Source organism: Natator depressus, chromosome 13, assembly GCF_965152275.1.
Source record: "Natator depressus isolate rNatDep1 chromosome 13, rNatDep2.hap1, whole genome shotgun sequence".
NCBI lineage: Eukaryota > Metazoa > Chordata > Testudines > Cheloniidae > Natator > Natator depressus.
In genome coordinates, this window is record NC_134246.1 from 29,824,115 (window position 1) to 29,846,572 (window position 22,458).

Below are 22,458 nucleotides of genomic sequence, written 5' to 3' on the forward strand. Positions count from 1 at the left end.
CAAACAAAAGACAACCTTGCTTTTTGCTAAAATAAGCTTGGTCAGCAAAATGCCAGGTGGGGAGCCATAACTGGTGTCTTTATTTGAAGCTGCAAACAGACCAAGGAATAAAAGGGGCCCTGTTTCTTCTGTAGGAAGAGATACCTTCCCACACATCAACCTTGAGTTTATGGAAAAGGTTCAAGTATGTCAGGATGAGATATGACATCCTCCCTCTCACAGATGCACACCCCTCCTCCCAAGCAATTACCAGTGCCTGCCTTAGAAACACAAATGAGCAACTGAAAAACAATATATCTATCACCATATACTTTTCACTGTTTTCCTGTTTTAACCCCCCAGGTATGTATCTGTTGGACAATTAGAGGAGATACTTCATTCCTATGGACCCCAAATCAGAATTCAACATATATATTTTATACTAATACACTTATACATTGTTTGAAGTACTAATTGTACGTTACTTGTTAACTTGAAACCATGGGCAGAGACATGATGTAATCTTTGACTATCAGCTACTGTGCTTATCTTGTCTTGCTGCTAGACCTAGTCACTTTCCTCCACCCATGGAAAATCCATATAATCCACTGTAATCAATTGATTGGCAGTGTCTCTGAGCCTGATAAGCAAGGTGACACTCCGCCAGTGCTGTGTGTAATAAACCCACGTGCTTGATTCTACACGGTGTCCATTTTGTTCCATCAATTGTCTTAAACTTAGTTTCTCTCTGTCACTCAGGCAGGAGCATTATACTTGCTCTTTGAGATGGTACATTTATTGACTGAAGTACAAACAATCCGGAAAAATATGGAAAGAAAATCTGGGGAGATAACTGCATACAGAGGAACACGAACATTTACCTATTTGTCACAGAGATATAATTAGACTCTGGAAAGCAGGCATAAATTACTACAGACAGACAATGTCAGTCATCACACAGTTTTAAAGAACTTTTTATGGTAAAATACATATTTACAAATGAAGGCACTTTTAAACCATAACAAAACTTTAAAACCTAACAGCTTGGCAAACTGTTCAAGTCGAAAATTTACTTTGCTCTATCAACATTAGCATCTATTCTGGGTCAAATTTATTATGAAAAGGAATTAAAAATCCAACTAATACTTTAAGTTTTAATAAAAAACACTAAACCTAATCATAACAAACAAATTTCAGAACCATTATTTTAATTCAAGATCAGAGAAACTGAAACAGTCTGCAGGGCATACCTCTTAAGAAATAAAATAGGTTTACACATGATGAGAAATTAAAACCAAGTGACTACATTATTGCATCATCCAATACTGCTGAGTGACAGCTTTACTGTCCAACAGACTATCCTAGCCTAGTTTTCTTGAGGAATATAACCCTCATGCAGAGATTCAAGCACAACTGGCTCCATTTACGTGAAGTCTAATTCAAGATCTCTTTCCACAACAAAGTAGGTTTTCCAGGGCTGTGCTCAGGACCATGATTACCCATGCACAAATGCATCTTGTCAGTAACTCAAGACTGGAAGTTGGTATTATGTGTTTTTTCATCTGTTAACGTTATCACATACTTAAAAGGAGTTAACTGTAATAGGAGCTAAGATTAGTATATCTTCTGTTATGCCACTTTATAAGACTGTAGTCTTCATTTTCAAAAGGCAAAATACATTTTTCAGAGCAGTCAAAACAATGGCAGCCTTCAAAAAGTTAATCAAAACCTTGGGGGACTTGTGAACTTTCCCTTTACTGCTGATTACCAAGGTGAATATGTAAACCAAAGTGCTCTCCTTTATAATCAATTTCATCCACCAGATTTCCAGTTCTGTTACCAGATTAATTCAGTGAGACTGTAACATGTGACATAACTTCTTCCTTCCACTGAAAATTATGATGCATCAAATCCTGGCACGCTCAATAACCAAGCTAATAAAAGCTAAGTAAAATAGTCAGAGCTCTAGAAAAGAGTTGTCCATTAAAAAGACAGTTCAAGTTTGTAAGTATAAGATGCTTATAGCAACTTTGAACAGAAAAGTACAACACAGAATTACCTTATGGCTCTAAGCTTTAAAAAAAAATCTCAACTGTTAAAATTAGACTACTGCTTATAAACAGTATTATATAAACATTAAGTTTTCTTCATCTTGATAAAACAATCCTGTCAAAATTCTCTCTAACATTTAAGATGTAGGAGTTTTGCTGGAATTTTACACATTGCCATTGGAACAAATCTAAAGCTACACGTCTGTAATAGCTACAAAAAAAAAATGTACAAACATGCCTCATCTGTTCGGGCTTATAATCTGTGTAGATACTACACAACATAGGAGGGTACACGGGTCAGAAAAAATATAAAAATCCTAAAAAGAAGAAATTTTTAAGTTCATTAAGTGAATCATCACACATTGTGACAGCAGTAACTGATGGCCAAAGCCCAGAACTGTTTAACCATTATTGATACACGCTAACCTTTTTCAGTTAAAATACAGTATCTATGAATATTTAGTGCTGCAGAGGCTGCGTGCAGAAGGAAGGAGTGCTTCAGATCTGTCGCCAGTGGCAGCATTCACTGCTCTGGAGGAAGCTGAATTCAGAAGAGGCTCCTAGAAACATATCCCCAACACTCTAGAATAAGCGTGCATTCAGTTTATGCCTCTGCAGTTGTACTTGCTGATTTCTCTCCCAAACCATAAGAAACATACTTAATCCATGCCACAACATTCACTTTAGTTGACATTCTGAAAATAGCTGGAGAACAACATTTTACCAGTTACACTCAGCTACAAAAGCCAAAAATTAACCCTGGTCAAATCACATTATCAAGTCTTTCATAAAAGGTGACTTTTTTCACGTAATATAGAATGCAGAACGAAGAACAGATGGGTTTATGTAACCCTTAATGTAGTAAAACAAAAGTTGTCTCCTGATCCGTCCACATTAAAGTAATGCATAAGATTCTATAATCTTCATGTAAAAACAAAAAGGCACTTGAGGTGTTTCCCTGCAAACAGATCCGCAAACGCTGAGTATAGTGATTGCCCCTTATGCTTTCCTACATCCAGTCAATTCAATTTCAAAAACAGAACCACTGAAACTAGGAGCTGGCCCTCATGCTCAAAGCAGAACCGCTAAACTAGAAGATTAGAGGTGAATATCTGACATGGCTCAAAGAACCATTTCAACATGCTAATCAGCAGATAGATTCATAGCATGCCTGACAGCAATAAAGTTAATGTGATCATAGCCTCTAATTCCCCACAGTTCAGTCCTTAACACTTCCTTTTTGCATTCCTACTGAAGTCAGGTGACAGTACAATTTTACACATTAGTAAACTGCCTGCACACACCACAGCTGGAAAGATGGAAAAACTGTGTCCCAGGTGTGATGAACTCTGGAGGCTTCAGTCCCTTGTAGATGTTAGTGATTTGCTCTTTCACTGACAACATCCTGAAGACGTTTTAGTAAGACATCATCATTTTCCTGGCAGAGTCGTTTTGCTGGAGACTCACTGTCACTGTCAATTGTAATTGCTCGCTTCTTACTCCTGTGTTCACCTTGTTTTATCATATTGTTGATGTCCTTCAAACTCTATCAATAAGAGGAGATTTATAATTAAAAACAAATATTCAAGCCACTATAATTACTCAGTATGACTCTCGGTTTTCAACATGGTCTGAAAACAGTATTCCTACTCTGGACGAACACAGCACCTTCCATCTGAGAAGCACGAAGTGTTTTATCCTTTACTTCAGGAACTGCAAGACCAGTTTGAAGACAGTCTTTGCAGCACTCTCTTATGAAAAACCCCAAAGCCAGACAGAAATTTGGAAGAGGGAGAAATCTTTAAGCTTTGCAATCACTAAAGGTCTTATGTGAATGTCTTACCTTAGAAGAAAAGGAGTACTTGTGACACCTTAGAGACTAACAAATTTATCTGAGCATAAGCTTTCGTGAGCTACAGCTCACTTCATCGGACGCATCTGATGAAGTGAGCTGTAGCTCACGAAAGCTCATGCTCAAATAAATTTGTTCGTCTCTAAGGTGCCACAAGTACTCCTTTTCTTTTTGCGAATACAGACTAACACGGCTGCTACTCTGAAACTTACCTTAGAAGGGCTCCCATTAAACTTGTATAGTAGAGCAGTCTGAGGCGTCAGGGAGGCACCATTCTTGTGTGGTGAAACATAAACAGAGTGTTGCTGGGATATCCGCCGAGGAGACACTGGCTGCTGTTTAATGTAGGGGAATGGGGAAAGTGGAGGGGCTTCCACCTTAAAAAAAAAAAAATGGTGCACACACAGTTTGCCTGTAGGAATTTACCAGACGCACATTAAAGAATTAACTTCATAAATAAATGAAACGCACATCCATTTTTATCAATGTGTCCTTTTGGGCCTTCTGTTCCAGGTTACAGTTACATTCTAATATTCCAATTCAGTATTCAGCCTGGCAATCATAAAAGAAACTATTTTATTTTTCAACTGTTTCACATGGATGAACTGAGGGGCACTTAAATGTCACTCAGTTTCCCATATTAATATGGCACCCACTCATCAGTTTCTGCTCCATTTCAATGGATAGCCTATTAGCAGGACAGACATGCAATCTTGCTGCTGTAGTATGTTATAGCCCAGACTATGATTATTTTCTTTATGCAACCATGTAGAAACAAACACAATCAGATGATGAGGTGGATCCACCTCATGCTGAGTGTCACAGGGTGGGTTTAGACATATATAAACTACAACGTTTATGATCTACAGGGCAGTGATAGCAACAGTGTGAGTTTTTAAACGCTGACATTTTATGTCTAAAAGTCAATAAAACTATCACTAAGCATCCATGCACACTATTAGACATATCCAAAATTAGAATTATGTTACTTACTACATGATCCTGGTTTGTGACATCATACTTGAGTGCAAATGATTTTACTCTTCCTACATAGACTGCATTGTAAAATTTTATCAGATCTCCTCTCTCCTCCTTTCCTGATTCACTGGAGTTCTCTGGTGTTGATCTTACAGGTGAAAGACACACTTTCCCAGGAGAGTCTATCACAGTAGGAAAAAAAAGAAATGTCAGATTTAAAACCCTTAATGTCAGCAATCTAAATTAGATTTTTAAGATACAAGCTAATACAAAACCAGTCACACCCACTATAAAAATTCCACTTGTAAAGAGTTAATAAAATGATGAAGAGAAGGTTACTCATCTGGTGCAGTAACTGAGGTTCTTCAAGATGGTTATCTTTGTGGATGCTCCACTTTAGGTGTCTATGCGCCCTAGCTTGTAATTGGAGATTTGTGGTAGCAGTGCCTGGTTGGGTCGCACATGCGCCGTCACGTGCCACTCCAGGCGGTTACATAGTGCTGCACAATCAATCATCCCTTGGTTCCTTCTCTACTGCGGAGAATCTATGTGAAACTCCGAAGCAGAGGGAAGGAGTAAGGGTAGTGGAACACCCACAGAGACAACCATCTCAAAGAACTTCAGTTACTGCACCAGGTGAGTAACCTCGTCTTTGCGGAGTGTCCCTGTGGGTGCTCCATTTCAGGTGACTGTTGAGCACTGCCCCTCTGTGGAAGGGAGGGGCTTTGGAGATGTGTTACTGATGGTGGATAACACGAGTCTAAAGCAAGCATCCGATATTGACTGTTGCTCTATAGCAGTATTTCATGAATATGTGGGTGTGATGGGTTCCCCACGTCCAGGGTGCCACCTGGGACTGGGATACCACTGAGCCCGCCTGACCCACCAGCCTGGGCTCCCTTTCACCCTGTAATGCTGTGACCAACTGCAGACACGCTCCCAGTCTCACACTTTCACCAGCACAGAAGTAGAGACGCACCCAGCTGCAGAAACACACGAACACTGAAATTAGCTCTGCCTGAGAAGGCTCAGTTAAGGAATTGCCCAACTGTACACCCCCTCTCTAGGGGATAAACCCAAAATTATACGGTCTTGCACTGCACAGAGAACTGTACAGTGTAAGCTCATGAAATTCACCCCCTCCCTCAACGTGAAGAGGGATATACACAGCTTTCTGCCCCAAGTAAGAATTTTTACACACACTGGTTTTAGATAAAACAAAAGTAAGTTTATTAACTACACAAATTAAGTGATTATAAGGGATAGCAAACAGATCAAAGCAGATTACCTGGCAAATAAAACCAACACGCAATCTAAGCTTATAAGCAGAAAATTCTCACCCTAAATGTTGGTCTAGGCAGATTGCAGAGATTCTTGAAGGTAAGCTGTCCTTGCTTGCAGCTTAAAACTCCAGATATTCCTTTTATAGGCCAGACATCCTCTAGCCTGGGCTCAGCCCTCCCCACCCAACTTAGTCTCTTGCTTCTCAGGTGTTTCCAGCAGCCTTCTTTCTTGGGCAAGGGTTAGTGAAGAGTGACCCACGATGATGTCACTCTCTTAAATAGTTTTTTGCATATGGTGGGAATCTTTTGTTTTCCAGCGATCCCCACCTCTGGCCAGTGGAAAAATACTAGTATTATCATGAGTCCAACACCGGGTGATTTGGTCAAATGACCCTACAGCCATAATTCAGAGGCTGTTTGTAACGTCCCCAGGAAGGCTTCTCCGTGGATGATTAGCATCTTCTAAGACCTACTGTTCTCCCTAATGGCCATTCCCAGTGAGACACCTAGACGGATTGCATTCTGCCTAGTAGGCATTCCCCAGGTGTAAACATATTTGTAATAGATGCATAGACAATATTCCTAACTTCAGATACAAAAATGATACATGCATACAAATAGGATAATCATAATTATAATCTTTCCAATGACATCTCATGACCCATCTTGCATAAAACACATCTTATATCATATCATAACATAACCATATCTCTATGAAGAATGTGGAGTATAATGCCACAGTGGGCTGATGCCCAAGTTACTGCTCTGCAAATGTTGATAACGGGGACATCATTGAGAAAAGCTACGGACGCTGAAAGTGCTCTGGTATAGCGTATGTGGATGCCCACTGGGGCTTGTAAAGGAAGTTTTTGATAAAGGTGGATGCATCTTGATATCCATTGAACGTTCTATTATAGAAGTGGCTCTTAAACTATTGTACTGGTGACCCCTTTCACATAGGAAGCCTCTGAGTGCGACCCCCCCATATAAATTAAAAACACTTGTTTATATATTTAACACCATTATAAATGCTGGAGGCAAAGCGGGGTTTGGGGTGGAGGCTGACAGCTCGCGATCCCCCATATAATAACCTCACAACCCACTGATGGGTCCCGACCCCCAGTTTGAGAACTCCTGTATTATAGAGACAAATAGTTTTGGTGACTTTCTAAATGCTTTTGTTCTTTCAATGTAGAAAGCTGATGCTCTTCTAATGTCCAGGGTGTGGAGTGATGCCTCTCTTTTGTCTGCATGTGGTTTTGGAAAAAACATAGGTAAGTAAATGGGCTGATTCAGATGAAAGGGGGAGGCAACCTTGGGTAGGAATTTGGGATGTAGTCTTAAGGTAACTTTGTCTTTAAAAAAAGTTGTGTATGGGGGCGGGGGAGGCATTAGGGTACCTAGTTCCTTCATCCATCTGGCGGATGTGATGGCAATGAAGAAAGCCACCTTCTTAGATAGGTGGAGTAGTGAGCAGGTGGCAAGTGGCTCAAACAGTTTTCCCATAAGTTCACGAAAGATGAGGTTGAGCTACCACATAGAAGGTGGGTTTCTTATTTCTGGAGAAGTGTTCTCAATGCCCTTGAGGAAACGTTTAGTTGTTGGGTGGGTGAATATGGTGACCCCATCCACCTTATTATGGAAAGCTGTGATCACCACCAAGTGTACCTTGATGGAGCTTGTGGACAGCCCGTTTTTATATGTAATCCAGTACCCTTGGTAAAGGGGAGGATGTTGATAAGATCTGTTTATCTTGGCACCAAGTGCTGAACCGTTTCCACTTATGCATATATGCGTCTTTCTTGTGCTCTGTCAGGGTTCCTTCCCCACTCTGAACTCTGGGTTACAGATATGGGGACCCGCATGAAAGACCCCCTAAGCTTATTCTTACCAGCTTAGGTTAAAACTTCCCCAAGGCACAGATTCGTTTCTTGCCTTGGGATCGCTGCCACCACCAAGTGATTTAACAAATAATCAGGGAAAGGACCACTTGGAGTCCTAGTCCCTCAAAATATTCCCCCAAGCCTACACCCCCTTTCCTGGGGAAGGCTTGAGCATATATCCTCACCAATTGGTTACAAAGGGACTACAGACCCAAACCCATGGGTCTTAGAACAATGGAAAAAATCAGTCAGGTTCTTAAAAAGAAGCATTTTATTTAAAGAGAAAAAGGTAAAAGAATCACCTCTGTAAACTTAGGCTGGTAGTTAACCTTACAGAGTAGCAGAAAATTCAAAGAGCACAAAGAAACCCCCTCTAGCCTTAGTTTCAAAGTTACAACAAAACAGGGATAAACCTCCCTCTAGCAAAGGGAAAATTCACAAGTTGAGAAAACAAAGATAAACTAATACGCCTTGCCTGGCTGTTACTTACAAGTTTGAAATATGAGAGACTTGTTTAGAAAGATTTGGAGAATATGGATTGATGTCCAGTCTCTCTTAGTCCCAAGAGCGAACAGCCACAGAAACAAAGAACCCAAAACAAAACCTCTCCCCCCCACCAGATCTGAAAGTATCTTTTGTCCCCATTAGTTCCTTTGGTCAGGTACCAACCAGGTTACTTAAGCTTCTTAACCCCTTACAGGTAAGGAGGAATTTAGGCTACCCATATGCTTATGACATGTTCGTTCTATGGCTGTTCATAAGTATGTCTTTTACTTCCTTTACTTTACTTCTTTACATTTATGAACAGGGTGTCTCAACTCCTCTTTGCCTTGGAGAAAAGCCAGGCCTTGAGATGGAGTATTATGAGGTTAGGATGGTGAACATGCCCCGCATCTTGTGAGAAGAGGTGAGGTATTAGGGGAAGGGTTTGAGGTGAGCGTACCGCTATCTTTAACAGGAACGGAAACCATGTTTGTCTGGGTCATGTAGGTGCTATTAGAATGATTCTGGATTTGTCTCTTGATCTTGTGTATGAGCGAGTTTAGGAGTGGGGTCAGGGGGAATACATATATTAACGATGCATCCCATTTGATGAGGAGAGCATTGCCTAAGGAATGATGTCCCAGTTCTGCTTTGGAGCAATATTGTGGGCACTTGGTGTCCTGTGCTGTTGCAAAGAGGTCTATGAGGGAATCCCCATAGTTTGAGTATCGTAAAATTCTGGGATCCATCTCCCATTCATGACTGTGACAACTCTGTGCTTAGTGCATCTGCGGTTGTGTTTTGACATCTCGGAAGATAGGATGCCGATATGTTGATGTTGTTGCTGATGCACCAATTCCAGAGCTGCACTGCCTCTGTCCATAGGGAGTGTGACTGTGCCACCGCCCCCCCCCCCGGCCATTTATGTAAATCATGCATACTATATTGTCTGTGAGGATTCTGATGGCTTGGTTTATGATTATAGGTAGAAAGTGGTTGCATATGTTACGGACTACCCTTAGCTCCAGCAAGTTTATGTGCATGTTGGACTCTGATGGGGACCACTGGCCTTGGATTGTGTTGTTGAGTTTCCGTAGATCCAATGTGAGTCTCCATCTGCCTGTCTTTATGTGAGAAAATATTTTGAATAGAAACCTTTCCCTCTGTGCTTCATTGGTACAGGTTCCTCAGAGCCTAGATGAAGGAGATGGTTTACTTCCTGTTGCAGCAGTGACTCATGAGAGGGGTCCCTGAAGAGGAACAGAGAGGGAAGGTGGGATGGAGATAAAGGGGATGGAGTAACCAGTTTGGATAATTTCTAAAACTCACCTGTCTGTAGTAATATTGAGCCAGACTCGGTGAAACAGTGACAAGTAATATCTGAATGGTTGGGAAATAATCTGTTTCCAGCATTAGAATGTGCAGTTGTTTCATGTGCTTGACCACACCTTCAAAATTGCGTCTTGTGGTGGATTGTTGGGATGTCCAAGGTTGGTTTTGATTCTGTTGATGTCTGGTTTGCCTTTGCTTGCAGTGTTGGTCATACTGCCTGTGTGTTTGTGCGTATGGCAGCAATCGGAATCTCTGGGTATAGCTGCCCTGTTTCTTTTTATTTGCAAGTGTATAGATGCCCAGGGATTTTAATGTTGCTCTTGAGGATGTGGAGGGACTCATCCGTTTTGGCCACAAATAATTCTGGGCCTTTGAAGGGTAGGTCCTCGACTGTTGACTCAACCTCCCTGGGGAACCCAGAGAGATGAAGCCATGATGCACAGTGCATGACCACAGATGTTGCAATGGATCGTGCGGCCATTCTGCGGACTCAAGTGAGGCCTGCAGGGCTGTGCTGGCAATTAGATGGCCTTCAGCGATATTAGATTTAAATTTTTTTTTTTTTTTTAATCTTCAGGTAAACCATCAATAAATTCTGACATTTTCGAAAAGATGGTGTGTGTGTGTATTTAGACAGCAGAGCCTCGTAATTAGCTATGCAGAACTGAAGTGTTGCAGATGAATAAGCCTTGTGGCCAAAGATGTCTAACCTTCTCCAATCTCTGTCACATGGGGTTGTTCTAGCCTGGTGTTGCTTTCCCCTCGTTTACAGCCTTCACCACTAGTGAGTTTGATGTGGAGTGTGTAAATAAGAACTTAATTCCTTTAGATGGCACATAGTGTGATGTTTTGCATGATGGGGGTGCTGTTCCTGATGTTTCTCAGGTGGTTTTGGCAGGCTCCATAGTGGCATCGTTGATCGGTAATGCTATCTTAGTTGAGGGATATGACTGAAGTATGTCTAGTAGTTTGTGCTGTGATTCAGGTACCTGTTCTAGAGAAATGTCCAAGGACTCTGCCACCCTTTTGAACTGTTCCTGAAATGCCTTGAAGTCATCCACTGTGGTCGGGGGTGAGGGGCTTTATAGTTTCATCTGGTGACGAAGATGAGAGGTTCACAGGTGGCAAGGCTTTCTGGTCAGATATGTCCTCCATTTTCTCAGTCACATCCTTTTGTGTTTCTGAGGGTGCTGGGATAGCTGGTGATAGAGATCGTGGAGCTCTCAATCTTGATGGGCTAGGGGGCCTGCAATGTTGAGCCCTGTACATTGCCCATGGATCCCAGTAGGACCAGTTTGGTGAGAATGGCATGGGGGATGGTGCCCATACCACACACATGCGTCTGCAGATGAGTGATGGTCTGGGTAGGTGGGATGGTCCAGGTCTGGGTGAGGAGTGATGAGATGTATATATCACTCCTTCATCCTTGTCTTCATTATCACTAGACAGAGGGGCAGCTGACCTAGCTGGAGTAGTCAAGCGGCTTGGTACTTATCAAGATGGAGTGCAATAAGTACTGAAGAGAGGAGATTCCAGTGTTGAGGAGATCAATAGGTCTCCATGTCTCAGGAATTGGTGTGGAACCATGAGCACTGTGAGCATTGCCAGTGGTATGGGAGTGTGAGTTGTAGCCGTCGGTGCCGAGGGTCTTGTGCTGTGCTGCATAGGTACCACAGGTGGCGCCACTGTGCCACTCTGTGCCAAGCGTCTTTTCAGCTCCATGGGTACTCAGATGGAGGGTTTCACTTTGCTCTGTGAGCCTTTGTTCAAGCTTGTGCGCATAGGGTCTTTCGCTCTCCAGGAACTCTCGGTACCAGAAGATGCTGATGTCTTGCGATCCAACGTGCTTGGTACCAAGATAGACTTTGCAGTTGGGGATCACTTTTTGTCGTCTGATTTCTGGTGCGGTGAAGTCTGGGACCGCTTTTTTGGTAGCCTTCTTGGATAAAGGCTCTTTCATAGGCACTGCAGGGGTAGAACCTGTGCCAGAGGCTGTCAATGGTGAACGTTGGTCTGGAGGTGTAATGGACTTGTGGTCCAAGGCCAGTCTGAGGGATTTCTCCATCATAAGGAGTTAAGTTGGAGATCCCTAGCTTTTCTTGCTCTGGCCATGAGGTTATGGCAATGTGGACCAATATTCCCTCTAATTTTTTCCATCCATTTGCAGAAGGAATTTTGTTATGTGCACCAAATTATCGAGGTAATGTGTGGATGTGCGCCACCAGTAGAAACAAAAAACTTAAATATAATTTATATTTTTAAAAAGTTACAATAGGGATAATTACTTCAGCCAGGACAGGTTAGGCATTTTAGAACTCACTACTCAAAGAATTTAATTGAAGTGTAAGAGAGAAATACAAATTATGAAATGCATAGAACAGTCAAAAAACTCAAATAACAACACTTTGAAAGAATAAAATTACAGAGAATATATGTGCATTGCAGGAAGCATCAAACAAACAAACAAACAAACAACTGTGCGCTGGGAGGTGAATGTGAAAAACAAGAAATGTGTTGCCCCTTTAAGTACATTCACAGCCTGGCAGGACTCCCCAGTGGACTGCAGCTACCCTGGGGCATCCTTCAGGCAATCAATATTGCTAACTAACGCTATATGATGCTTTTCCTTAAAGCGCTAGTGTGTACACAAGGGCACAGGAAGATGGTATCGAGAAAGAAGTGTGTATATACAGCATCCCCTTGAGTTCTGAGAGAAGTGGAGCAGCTTTCTCCCATTCTGAGTTATAGTCAGGGGACTAAAACTTAAAAGAATCTGTATAACCAAAGTGTGGCATCCTGGCTGACAGCTCTGACATGGAGCTGTGCGCCAGGGTGGATTTGATAAATCAATTTGATTTAAATCATGATTTAAATCACTAGTCAGGAAGACTCAATTTAATCATGGATTTCTACATAAAAGTGCATTCTTGTTGGTTGTTATAACCTTAATACATATTCTTTACAACTCAGATATAGATGTTTCATTTTTAGAAGGTACACACTATACATTTTTAAAGTGATTTATTTTGAAAACTTTTCAGATTAGTTTTATAGCTATATCAGAAAAGAATGATTGTTTGCTTATTTAATTTACCAAAGGTAATTGAAGCAGATATTTATGAAGTCATTGGGAGGTGAACTATCTCCAATTCCACAGGTTAATCATTAATATTTGGAGGATTTCTTGCCATGCTGAATTAAGAGGAGATCACCACCAGACAGACATTTGAATTGTTTTATTTAACTAAAACAACAACGTTATGTATTCTGGATTTTTTCATCAACAGCAAACATATAATATTTTAACAAAACAAGCATATGCATGTTGTAATTCAGTTAAACATTCAAGTTTTTTAAATGAAATATTTTAAAAATATTTTTTAAACTTTTTTTTAAAAAAATCACCATTTTTGCTGTTAACAAGCATGTTATCTCTGGAGACACAAATCCACAGTTTGAGAACTGCAAAACTAAGCATCTCTGTTGGTATCTTCTAGACTGAGCACTGAGTCCCATTGGGTAGACAGAAAGATTAACCTAAATAATCTATACAGAAGCCCCTGGACCCCATAAGATTGGGTCCCTAATCTATGAACTATTGGAACTCATTTACAAAACTTATTCTTAAACATTACATGAATATATTGTCTCATACTATAGAATTAAAATTTATAATCCCTATTCCATGAGGAAATATCTTTGAGCTACAATGTATCTTAATTAAAACTATCCTAGGATAGGTTTTTTCCTCAAAAAGCATTTTATGAAAAAATCCGTTTTTAATTTTTTTTTTAAAAAATAATAATTGATTTTTATCCACCCTGCGCGCGCTAATAGAGAAATCAGGCCATTGCCCCAGTCTGGGCAACATGTCTCCAGCGTGGGAGAACACATCTCCCAAACCGCATTCCTCACTGAAAGCCCCCCCCCCCTTTTCTTATTCTACAGAAGACCCAGCCCTCTTTCTCCACCAGGGGCAGCTCTGTGGAGGTTACTGTCATTCTAGTGTTTACACAGCAATTTACAGTGCTATGACTCCACATTCACAATGGAAAAAAGACAGAAACTCAGGGATTGTTTTAATTAAAGTGCAGAATTTCTAATGAGAGCAGCCCAAATGGTGTAGCCTCACTAAAATCCTGAGAGCTACTGTTTCTTTTTAGCCCTATGATTTGCTGCTGTATGTTGCCCTTTTAAGTAGATCGGCACTCAAAGCAGACATAGCAGCAGCAGCAACCAGCAAGCTCCCACTGTGCCATTCCTGAGCCCTATCACACTGTCCCGCTCTGCAGAGATAGGGTATGGAGCGGGGGAAGGGGGACATCCTGACATCAGCGCCCCCCTTCCCCCAGCTCTGCATAGCAAGCAGGAGGCTCCTGGGAGCAGCTCCAAGGCAGATGGCAGGAGCAGCACGGCAGTGGGAAACCTGAAGCGCGCAGTACTTGATAGCTTGCTGGGCAGCCGCCCGGCTATGCAGCTTAGAGGGAACTTAGATGTGGACATTTTTGAGGAATGTGTGTCTTGCTGAGACAGCGGACACAGTGTGTGTGTCCGTCAGAGACAGGGACTGACACTCTGCAAGTCAGGCAGCGTTTGAAACCCGGTGATCCGGGCATGCCGGAGAGAGGCTATCTCAAACAAGGGAGCAGTAACTCTGTGGGAGCCAAAACTTATTTGCCTACTGAGGGGAATAAGGGTAGAAAAGCAAAAAAAAATTTTTTTTAAATAAAATAAATAAAATAAGTATAAAAGGTAAACTAACTACTAAGTATACTACCAACTATAAACTATCTTATCTAAAGGCTAATCTTATGTAAAGGTAAGTGAGGGCGCTGCTGATTGCTCCGACTCAAGCCAAAGGCGGTAGAGAAGGAATTGAGGGACAGTGCAAGACAGTGACGGAGCGTGAATGACCCAACTGGTCATGGCTACCACAAATCTCTGATTACAAGCGCAGAGTGCATAGACATCTAAAGCGGAGCACCCACGGGAACACTCCTTCAAGAAGAACAGATGTTACAAGTTTGTTATAGATATGAGTAGTGTGAATTACAAATGGTTATAAGCACATTAGTAGAAGGTGGTGTTGAACAACCTATTGACTTGTTGTACTCTGTAACAGGCTACAACAAAAACTTTTTTAAAAAAACCCACCATCCACCATTTATCAAATCCTTATCAACTATTTATAAATGGAACCTTAAAATATAAGGTGTGACCACACTGCCTTTCCCACAAACATGTTATTTCTTCTTTTAATGAGTTACAATTCTTCTGAATGAGAGAGGAAAGACCGGCTTGCTTAGACACACATGTATATTGCTGAGGCTTCAGTCCAGAGACAGCAATAATAAAGCTACCATTGACCAAGATCACTCTTTTTATGGTGGTCAGAATCGCAAGGTTGTGATAAAAGGTCTGCTTTAATTACTGTAGCACACACCATGTTTTATGAAAACCCATGACAGACTATACAATTTGTGAAGCCTGATTTAACTGCCAATCTTTAGTTAAAAGGCACTTTTATACTGGATTAACTGACAGAGTAAGGCTCAATACTTGACTCATGCCTCCACTGTAAAAAAAATGATTCTGGAATATTGTACATTATGTATACAATGTAACATTCAATGGAAACAGTGGTAGTTACACAGCAAGCCTGGTTACTGCAACTATTCTATCACTTGCTAACTCCAAAATTAACTTGGTTCACAGCTGAATACAGTCTTCTAATAGAAGTCCTGTTAATCTCTAAATTGTTTGCTAACAAAAACTCTTTTCATGGAAGTAACTGGATGTTAGCCAAGCGCCTTAATAAAACACAAACCTAGGGTCTGATACTAAGACACCTTATGCCGGAACAGGAGTGAGTACAAAAAACTAGAGTCAGGACAAAGAAGCTCCATTCCCCGCTCTACCACTAACCTGCTTTGTGACAATTGGGAAGTCACGACTTCTCTTCCCATCAAAAGGGGGTTAAGATTTAACTAATTCTGATATTAGATAAAAGGCACTGAAGTGGTGATTTAAGTGAAAAATTCGTTCACATGCAGTTGGACAGAAATACTGTCACACGGTTTGAAAACTGGCTAAAAGATCAAACAACTCTCCTGACTTAGAACCTCTTGGTTGGCTGATGTCAGAACAAGGGCATTTGAACTTACTGTTAACAATTCAAGTTTGCTGTTCTGATACTGGAGGAAGACTGGGTGGATAAAAATCAGTATTAAAAAAAAAATAAATAAAAAAAGACTAAAATTTTTATAAAATTGATTTAATACATTTTTCTTTTTAAAAATAAACCAATCTGAAATCAAATTTGAAACTATGATAACCTATATTAAAGCTCAAATTTCCTATAATCTATTAAAATAATTCAAATAATAATATTCAAGCAGTATGTTTGCTGCCAAGGTTTTAAAGAAAGCCAAATGCCCTAAACTGACGAAAGTCACTGGCTAAACTCCTAGAACCAGAGCTTTGCAGATCAGTAGCCTCCTGTAGGTGCAGAGAAACTATTTTCTTAATTTCTGTTTATTCAAACTAATTCAGTTCAATGATTAGTTCATTCAGAGTTCAAAAACTTATTGGGAGTTGAAAAAAAGAAGGAAAGCTTGTTTCCCTCTTCCAATCTATAAATATAAATGAGGTATAAGAGGACGTGATCTACTAGTTCTAAGATCTTGAAGGACATGGTAACTAGAAGCAATCAGTTCAATTCTAACTATAGATAATACTTCCTCTGTTTAATATATCAGTTAGCTTTAAATACAAAACATGTTTTGATAAATATTTTTCTTCTTATGTGTCCAACACTTTAAGGTAGGTTATATTTATTTAGAAAACATTTTTAAAATGCTGGTTTTGTGCACTTTAATTGAATTCCGGTTTCTATCCAAATGCAACTTGACACACATGACAAGCGAAAAAAATCTAATCTAATAAAGAAATGCATCATTCACCATTTTCTAACAATAAAAAAGTAAAACTTAAGAATCTGAATGAATGTATATTAAGCTAAATAACTGCTTAAGTAAGTGTGAATAAATAGAACGTATCCTCCTGGTGAGTAAAAAGTACCATCAAATACAGAGTAAAGGCTATATTTAGTTGCAAATCAACATGCTTTAATGGGAATCAACCTTTCTTTAGGAAAGTAATTATAAAGAACAAATACAAAACAAGATTCAAATCGATTTAAAGATTTCCTGTTTACTGATTTAAATAATTTTGATTTAAATTAATCCACCATAGGGGCAAGAGAACTGAGATCACCTCGCTCTTTATTTAAATAATGTTAGAGACAGCATCTCTAACTTGCTAGGCTAACGTCAAGACATTGATCTCTTTGAAATTACTGGTCAACAGCTGTAGTATGCTGCTGTCATGTAAAGCCCCAGACTTCTATGAGGTAACTCTAGCTTGCTGAGCTGATGCTGAGAGTCCCCTGAGGTCAGTGGTTCAATGTCTCTCACTGACAAGATAACAGAGACCCCAAGATGATTATATGGGGTATAGACCAACTAAGGATAACTTTTCTGGATAAATTAGACTTCTGTTGATCACTTATGCTTTGTAATAGTTAATGCCTTATTTTGATCAACTGTGTAGCAGCAGAAACCAATTTACACAGCATCGCTTTGAAAAATCTATCTTGGATTTTGGAGAAAGAAAAATGCTTTAAGAAAAAATATAGACATTTACCCACACTCTTCGCAAAAATCAAAACAGCAGACATACTAAAGCCAAGACTCCTATCTATGTCAGGACAGTAAATATTTCAATGCAAGAGCTCCTCATTGAGCCTTCCCGAAGAAGTGAATCAAACCAATCTACCTTCTGACATTTTAAAAAGATGTTTCTAATCAGTCTTTAGAATATCCCATCACTCACTCTCTTTCCATTTATTAAGTGTTATCTCAAGAGAGCTGCACTTATACAGAATCATCATCAGTTGCTCATTTAAAAAAATTACGGTTCAACCAACCTAATTTAAAAACAGGGATTCTTAAAGCATTTGTGAAGTTCTATCCTATTTGTTCCAACTGTGAAATGCATTTTCCATGTCCTAGCCTACACAGCATCTGACTATCAGTGTCTGTCTCCTTATGTCAGTACTGTTGCTTTTTAATCGGTTTATGATAAACTGAAATGCTAATTTTTCCTCTTTGCAATTAGATGCAACTATTCTAATGGATTTTATACTACACATTAGTTCTTTTAAATCCATTTGACTATTATTTTAAAAACAGCAGGTTAACTTTATGAACTTACCACCATGGCATGCATCTGATGAAGTGAGCTGTAGCTCACGAAAGCTTACGCTCAAATAAATTTGTTAGTCTCCAAGGTGCCACAAGTACTCCTTCTCTTTTTGCAGATACAGACTAACACGGCTGCTACTCTAAAACTTACCACCACCTGTCATCTCCACATCTTGGTTTGAATTTGTATTTTCTGATGTGACCTCTTTGGGACTATTTTTCAGCAAAACACTCCTGTAAACCTGCAGTACATGGGGAAAAATGTAGTTGTCAAGTAATACAAGAAACTCAAACTTAGATTAAATCACAGTTCTCAGGTTAAATGCGTGTAACATTCATTCTCCAGTATTAGTATGAGCCTACTTGAAAGAGAGCTTGTATCAAACATTTATCTACAGGGAAGACACTTATTTACTCACATTGCTGTTTGCTTGTGGCTGGTTTCTGTAGCTTTTCATTATGTCCTGAAAAGTTCTTTCCTCTTTGGTCACCTGGAAAAGAAAAAAGAAAAGGAGTACTTGTGGCACCTTAGAGACTAACAAATTTATTTGAGCATAAGCTTATGCTCAAATAAATTTGTTAGTCTCTAAGGTGCCACAAGTACTCCTTTTCTTTTTGCGAATACAGACTAATACGGCTGTTACTCTGAAACCTGGAAAAGAAAAAAACCCAAGAGGAACTATTTAAGACAAAACATAACAACTATGATTGTTATATTACAGCACATGAGTACTTATGCTTGTTTAAAAGGGAAATTTTCCAGAGTTTTCTTGATCTCATTTAGTCTGAAAAAAGTAATGAAGCTAAGAAAAGTAAATGATATATCAGAGTAGGAATAACTCATGTATTTTTTCTGGCCTACAAAAAGGTGATCTTTAGTTTAATGAACAGCCTGCTCCAACTTTCCTTTCCATTACAGAGAAAGGGAAAACTGTGCCACATTCAAGAACTCTTAGCATGTTGAAAGACTTTGGGGTTATGTAGGGCTTCACAGTAGTGGGAATAGAAGCCAGCCCACCCTAAGCCCTCACTTTCCAGCCCATACACAATACAACTTCTAAATAGGGGAGGATGGGAAAGCAGATCCTACAAGAAATTAGCCTTACTTCAGCAGGAGAGAAAAAGATTAACATGTTTGATGCCAACATGCTTTATTCTTGTATAACTCAATTTGTGTAGTTTTGCTGTGATGTTGCATATTTCAGAAATATGCTTTGTACATTTGATTTCAAATCCACACTGTACATTTTTCATGAGCATTACATATAGCTTGAACTTATACATTTAAAAATGTAGTATTCTGACATCTGAATATGACAACATGAGAACAGTTTTTAGTTAACAATTCCTGCTGCTCATCTGCACTTGTAAAATTACTGCTCCCTTAAGCTGAAGCTTAAAAATTAATTCTTCCCCTTCAGAAGCTACCCCTGAATTGAAAAAGAGAACAATTATTAAGTCTTAGTGGGTAAGTAAAAATTTTAGTGATATTTGAACATTGGATTTCTTATCCTTTGTTACAGATATCTTCCTTATTTTCTGGAACAAGATGCAGGGTTACAAGGACACACACAGTCAGCTCTGTTTCAAGGTAAATGACATGAATCACCAATTGTAATAGCAAATGATCAACAGTTTTGCAGTGGAACTACAAGAAAAATGTATCAAGGTCCACTTGCTGCAGCTGGGCTGTCAGGTCTCACTGGAGGCAACACTTCAGAGAAAGGCAGGAATCATGCAGCTGGCACACCTACTCAGTAAGACAAGGGAACACAGAGATCATTCAATGGTGGTATTTTTCTGCAAATCTTGTAGCAGTGTCTAAACTAAGATTTAAGGATTGCTTACAATTACTAAATGTATAAACAAGTAATTGTATTCCATAGCAGCTTCATTCCACAGGTAATACATCTTCTCATTTTGTCTTTCCTATTAAGGGCTCATTGGGCAAATCAACTTAATATTCTCATCCCATTCAGCACAATCGAGTCCTGGTTCATGACTACGGCTCCCAGGTGCTACAGTAATACAAATAATTACATTGGCACCTTGCCTAGTTTGAGTTCTGTGTTTTGTTTTATTTTTTTCCTGAGTTTGCGTGAGTCAGAAGTAAGATTACAAAACTCCCATCTGTGTGATAAGTTGGGCTGTTTATAGCACCTCAAAACATAATGTGAACAAGCTTGCACATCCCTTTTTATTTCTTAGCAAAACATTATATTGCTAAGATAGATTCTTAGCTAGGTTCCTCAACCTTAATATCCTGTGTATGCAATTGCTAGAAGAATTGTTTTTCTGAAAAAAGTGAAGTGTGGATATATAAAGCAAATTATTCCATGGAGGTGCAAGCCCCAGCAGCCTTTTAGTTAGTGCTCTGCATACCTACACAGATGCACAAAACTATTTCTAGTCATAGTTTCTTACTTCAAAGACCAGCAGGGGTGCAGGCAGAGCACCAAAGATAAGCAATGTGAGGCAATCCCTTCTGGAGACAGACTATAACTATGTCCTTTCTAGCTGACAACGGAACAGTGTGAATGGGCTCAAAAAAAGGAGTACCATCCAGTCCTGAGTCAAAAGGATTGTTGATATAGGACCTTGAGGGAGGATATGTAAAGCAAAGGAAAAGAAGACTTCAGGGCTTCATCAACATCTTGGAAGCACCTCCCCTCCCCAGTAAGATATCAAAAGTAAAACAATTGGATAGTAGATTTGCAGTTTATTTTATTTACTTCCTGGAAATAGCTTAAGATATAATACTTCCTAAAATCTGTACGTTACCTTTGCCATAATGTAAAAGGCACAAAGGAGGAGCTGATCCAAATGTCTGTCTTTCATTAGATCAGTGCAATGAACTAATGTGAACTCAAAACATGTCCATATCTTCCTGCGCAACTCAATGGAAACATCCAGTTTTAAGCACAAATCACGCAAGCGCACACTTGCCAAATGATACACCTGGGATGGAAAACAGCACAACAGAGAGTGAAGCCAACTGAATCTTGAAATCTAGTTTTATCACAATTGTGAGTCTTAAAACAACAAAGCATGCTAGCAATTAAAGGGAAGAATTCCAGAAAGCAATTTTTTTTTTTACCTGTACATGTTTCTGCATCTCAGAAACAGCAATTTGAGATGGTTGGACTGTATGTTCTCCAACTCCATGATTGTCTAGCTAGATAAGTGCTGCTACCTGTCAGTTAAGCACCTTTTGGATCCCAATTCCAGCTCTTTGTTTTCTAGTTCCAGACAAATCCTCCACAGCATCAAACACAAACATTCAAAATGTTAAAGCAAGGAAAACAACAAATCAGAATCCTACTTAGCAAAATACCATTTCCTTAACCAGAAGCAATTTGCCTTCACAACACAGAAGAGATGACTAGCTCCCACTCCACTAGTTTTCTTGTCTCTTAGCAACCAGAAACTAGAATAGAAAACTTCCAATCCTATATTTGAAATTCAAAAATCTACAGGTAAAACCCTACTTTCTGCATGTTCAAATTCATAAGTCCAGAACTGACAGGATCTATGTAGCAATCCCTTCATACAGAGACCAAATTCGAGAGTGGTTAAAAATGAGAATCCATCAACTAAAAGCTACTCTAATAAAAAATGCTAAATGTACCGAAGCTGCCATCTTACCAATCTCTGCAAGGGGTTCTGCATGGGAGAATGTACTCAAATACTGAGTTGTCATCTCTGCCTTACAGGCTTCAGAAATACAAAGTCTGATCCATCTGGCCAGTATAATTTGACAAGCATTGTACCTAACTACTTCATCTACCTGACCACATACCTTGGGACCCCTCCAGATGAGCAGGAAGTTTGAAGAGGTCATATACTTTACTTACACCCAAGGAGATTAACCTACACAGTATTTATCAGGTTTCTTTTTAAAAACACCTCATTCAGATGAAAACCTGAGATGACCTTGACAAGTGCAACATGATTAACAGTCTTTCATTAACTGTAGAAGTTCTTTCCCCCCACTATGAGAACTAAGAACACAAAGGCATTTATGTCTGGAAGTAAAAAAAAGACTTTTAATGATCTGCTCTATTGAAAAGTTCCACAAGACAGGCAGAAGAGAAGAATACCCTTTTGTGCACAAGGGTTTGAGTTCGTAACCTGTAACCAAAAGGTTAAAACTCCCTTAAAGATGGGGTTTCATCAGAAGCTTGGATTTTAACTTTCCTAGCAACAGGGAACAGTAGTTTTGTTTATTACATAATTTTCTAAGCACACAGTGAAAGCAGATAAAGATGCATAAAACCACTGTATGATTGAAAATTAAGCTTGCACGTTGGCTGGACATTAATTTGGACCAACTTAATTCTCATCCCTCCTCAG

General features: G+C 39.6%; 1 protein-coding gene across 3 annotated transcripts in view; it reads right to left on the reverse strand.

Annotated features, from left to right (window-relative positions):
* Positions 1-753: 753 nt before the first annotated feature.
* RBL1 (RB transcriptional corepressor like 1) overlaps positions 754-22,458 on the reverse strand; it is a 70,145-nt gene continuing 48,440 nt past the window's right edge. For all 3 annotated transcript variants that reach the window (XM_074970354.1, XM_074970356.1, XM_074970355.1), the window contains 6 exons: positions 20,887-21,063; positions 18,525-18,596; positions 18,257-18,347; positions 4,876-5,042; positions 4,095-4,259; positions 754-3,576 (listed from right to left, as the gene is read on the reverse strand). In XM_074970354.1, coding sequence (XP_074826455.1) covers positions 3,406-3,576; positions 4,095-4,259; positions 4,876-5,042; positions 18,257-18,347; positions 18,525-18,596; positions 20,887-21,063 — 843 coding nt within the window. In that variant the 3' untranslated portion in view covers positions 754-3,405. The remainder of the gene's footprint in view (positions 3,577-4,094; positions 4,260-4,875; positions 5,043-18,256; positions 18,348-18,524; positions 18,597-20,886; positions 21,064-22,458) is intronic.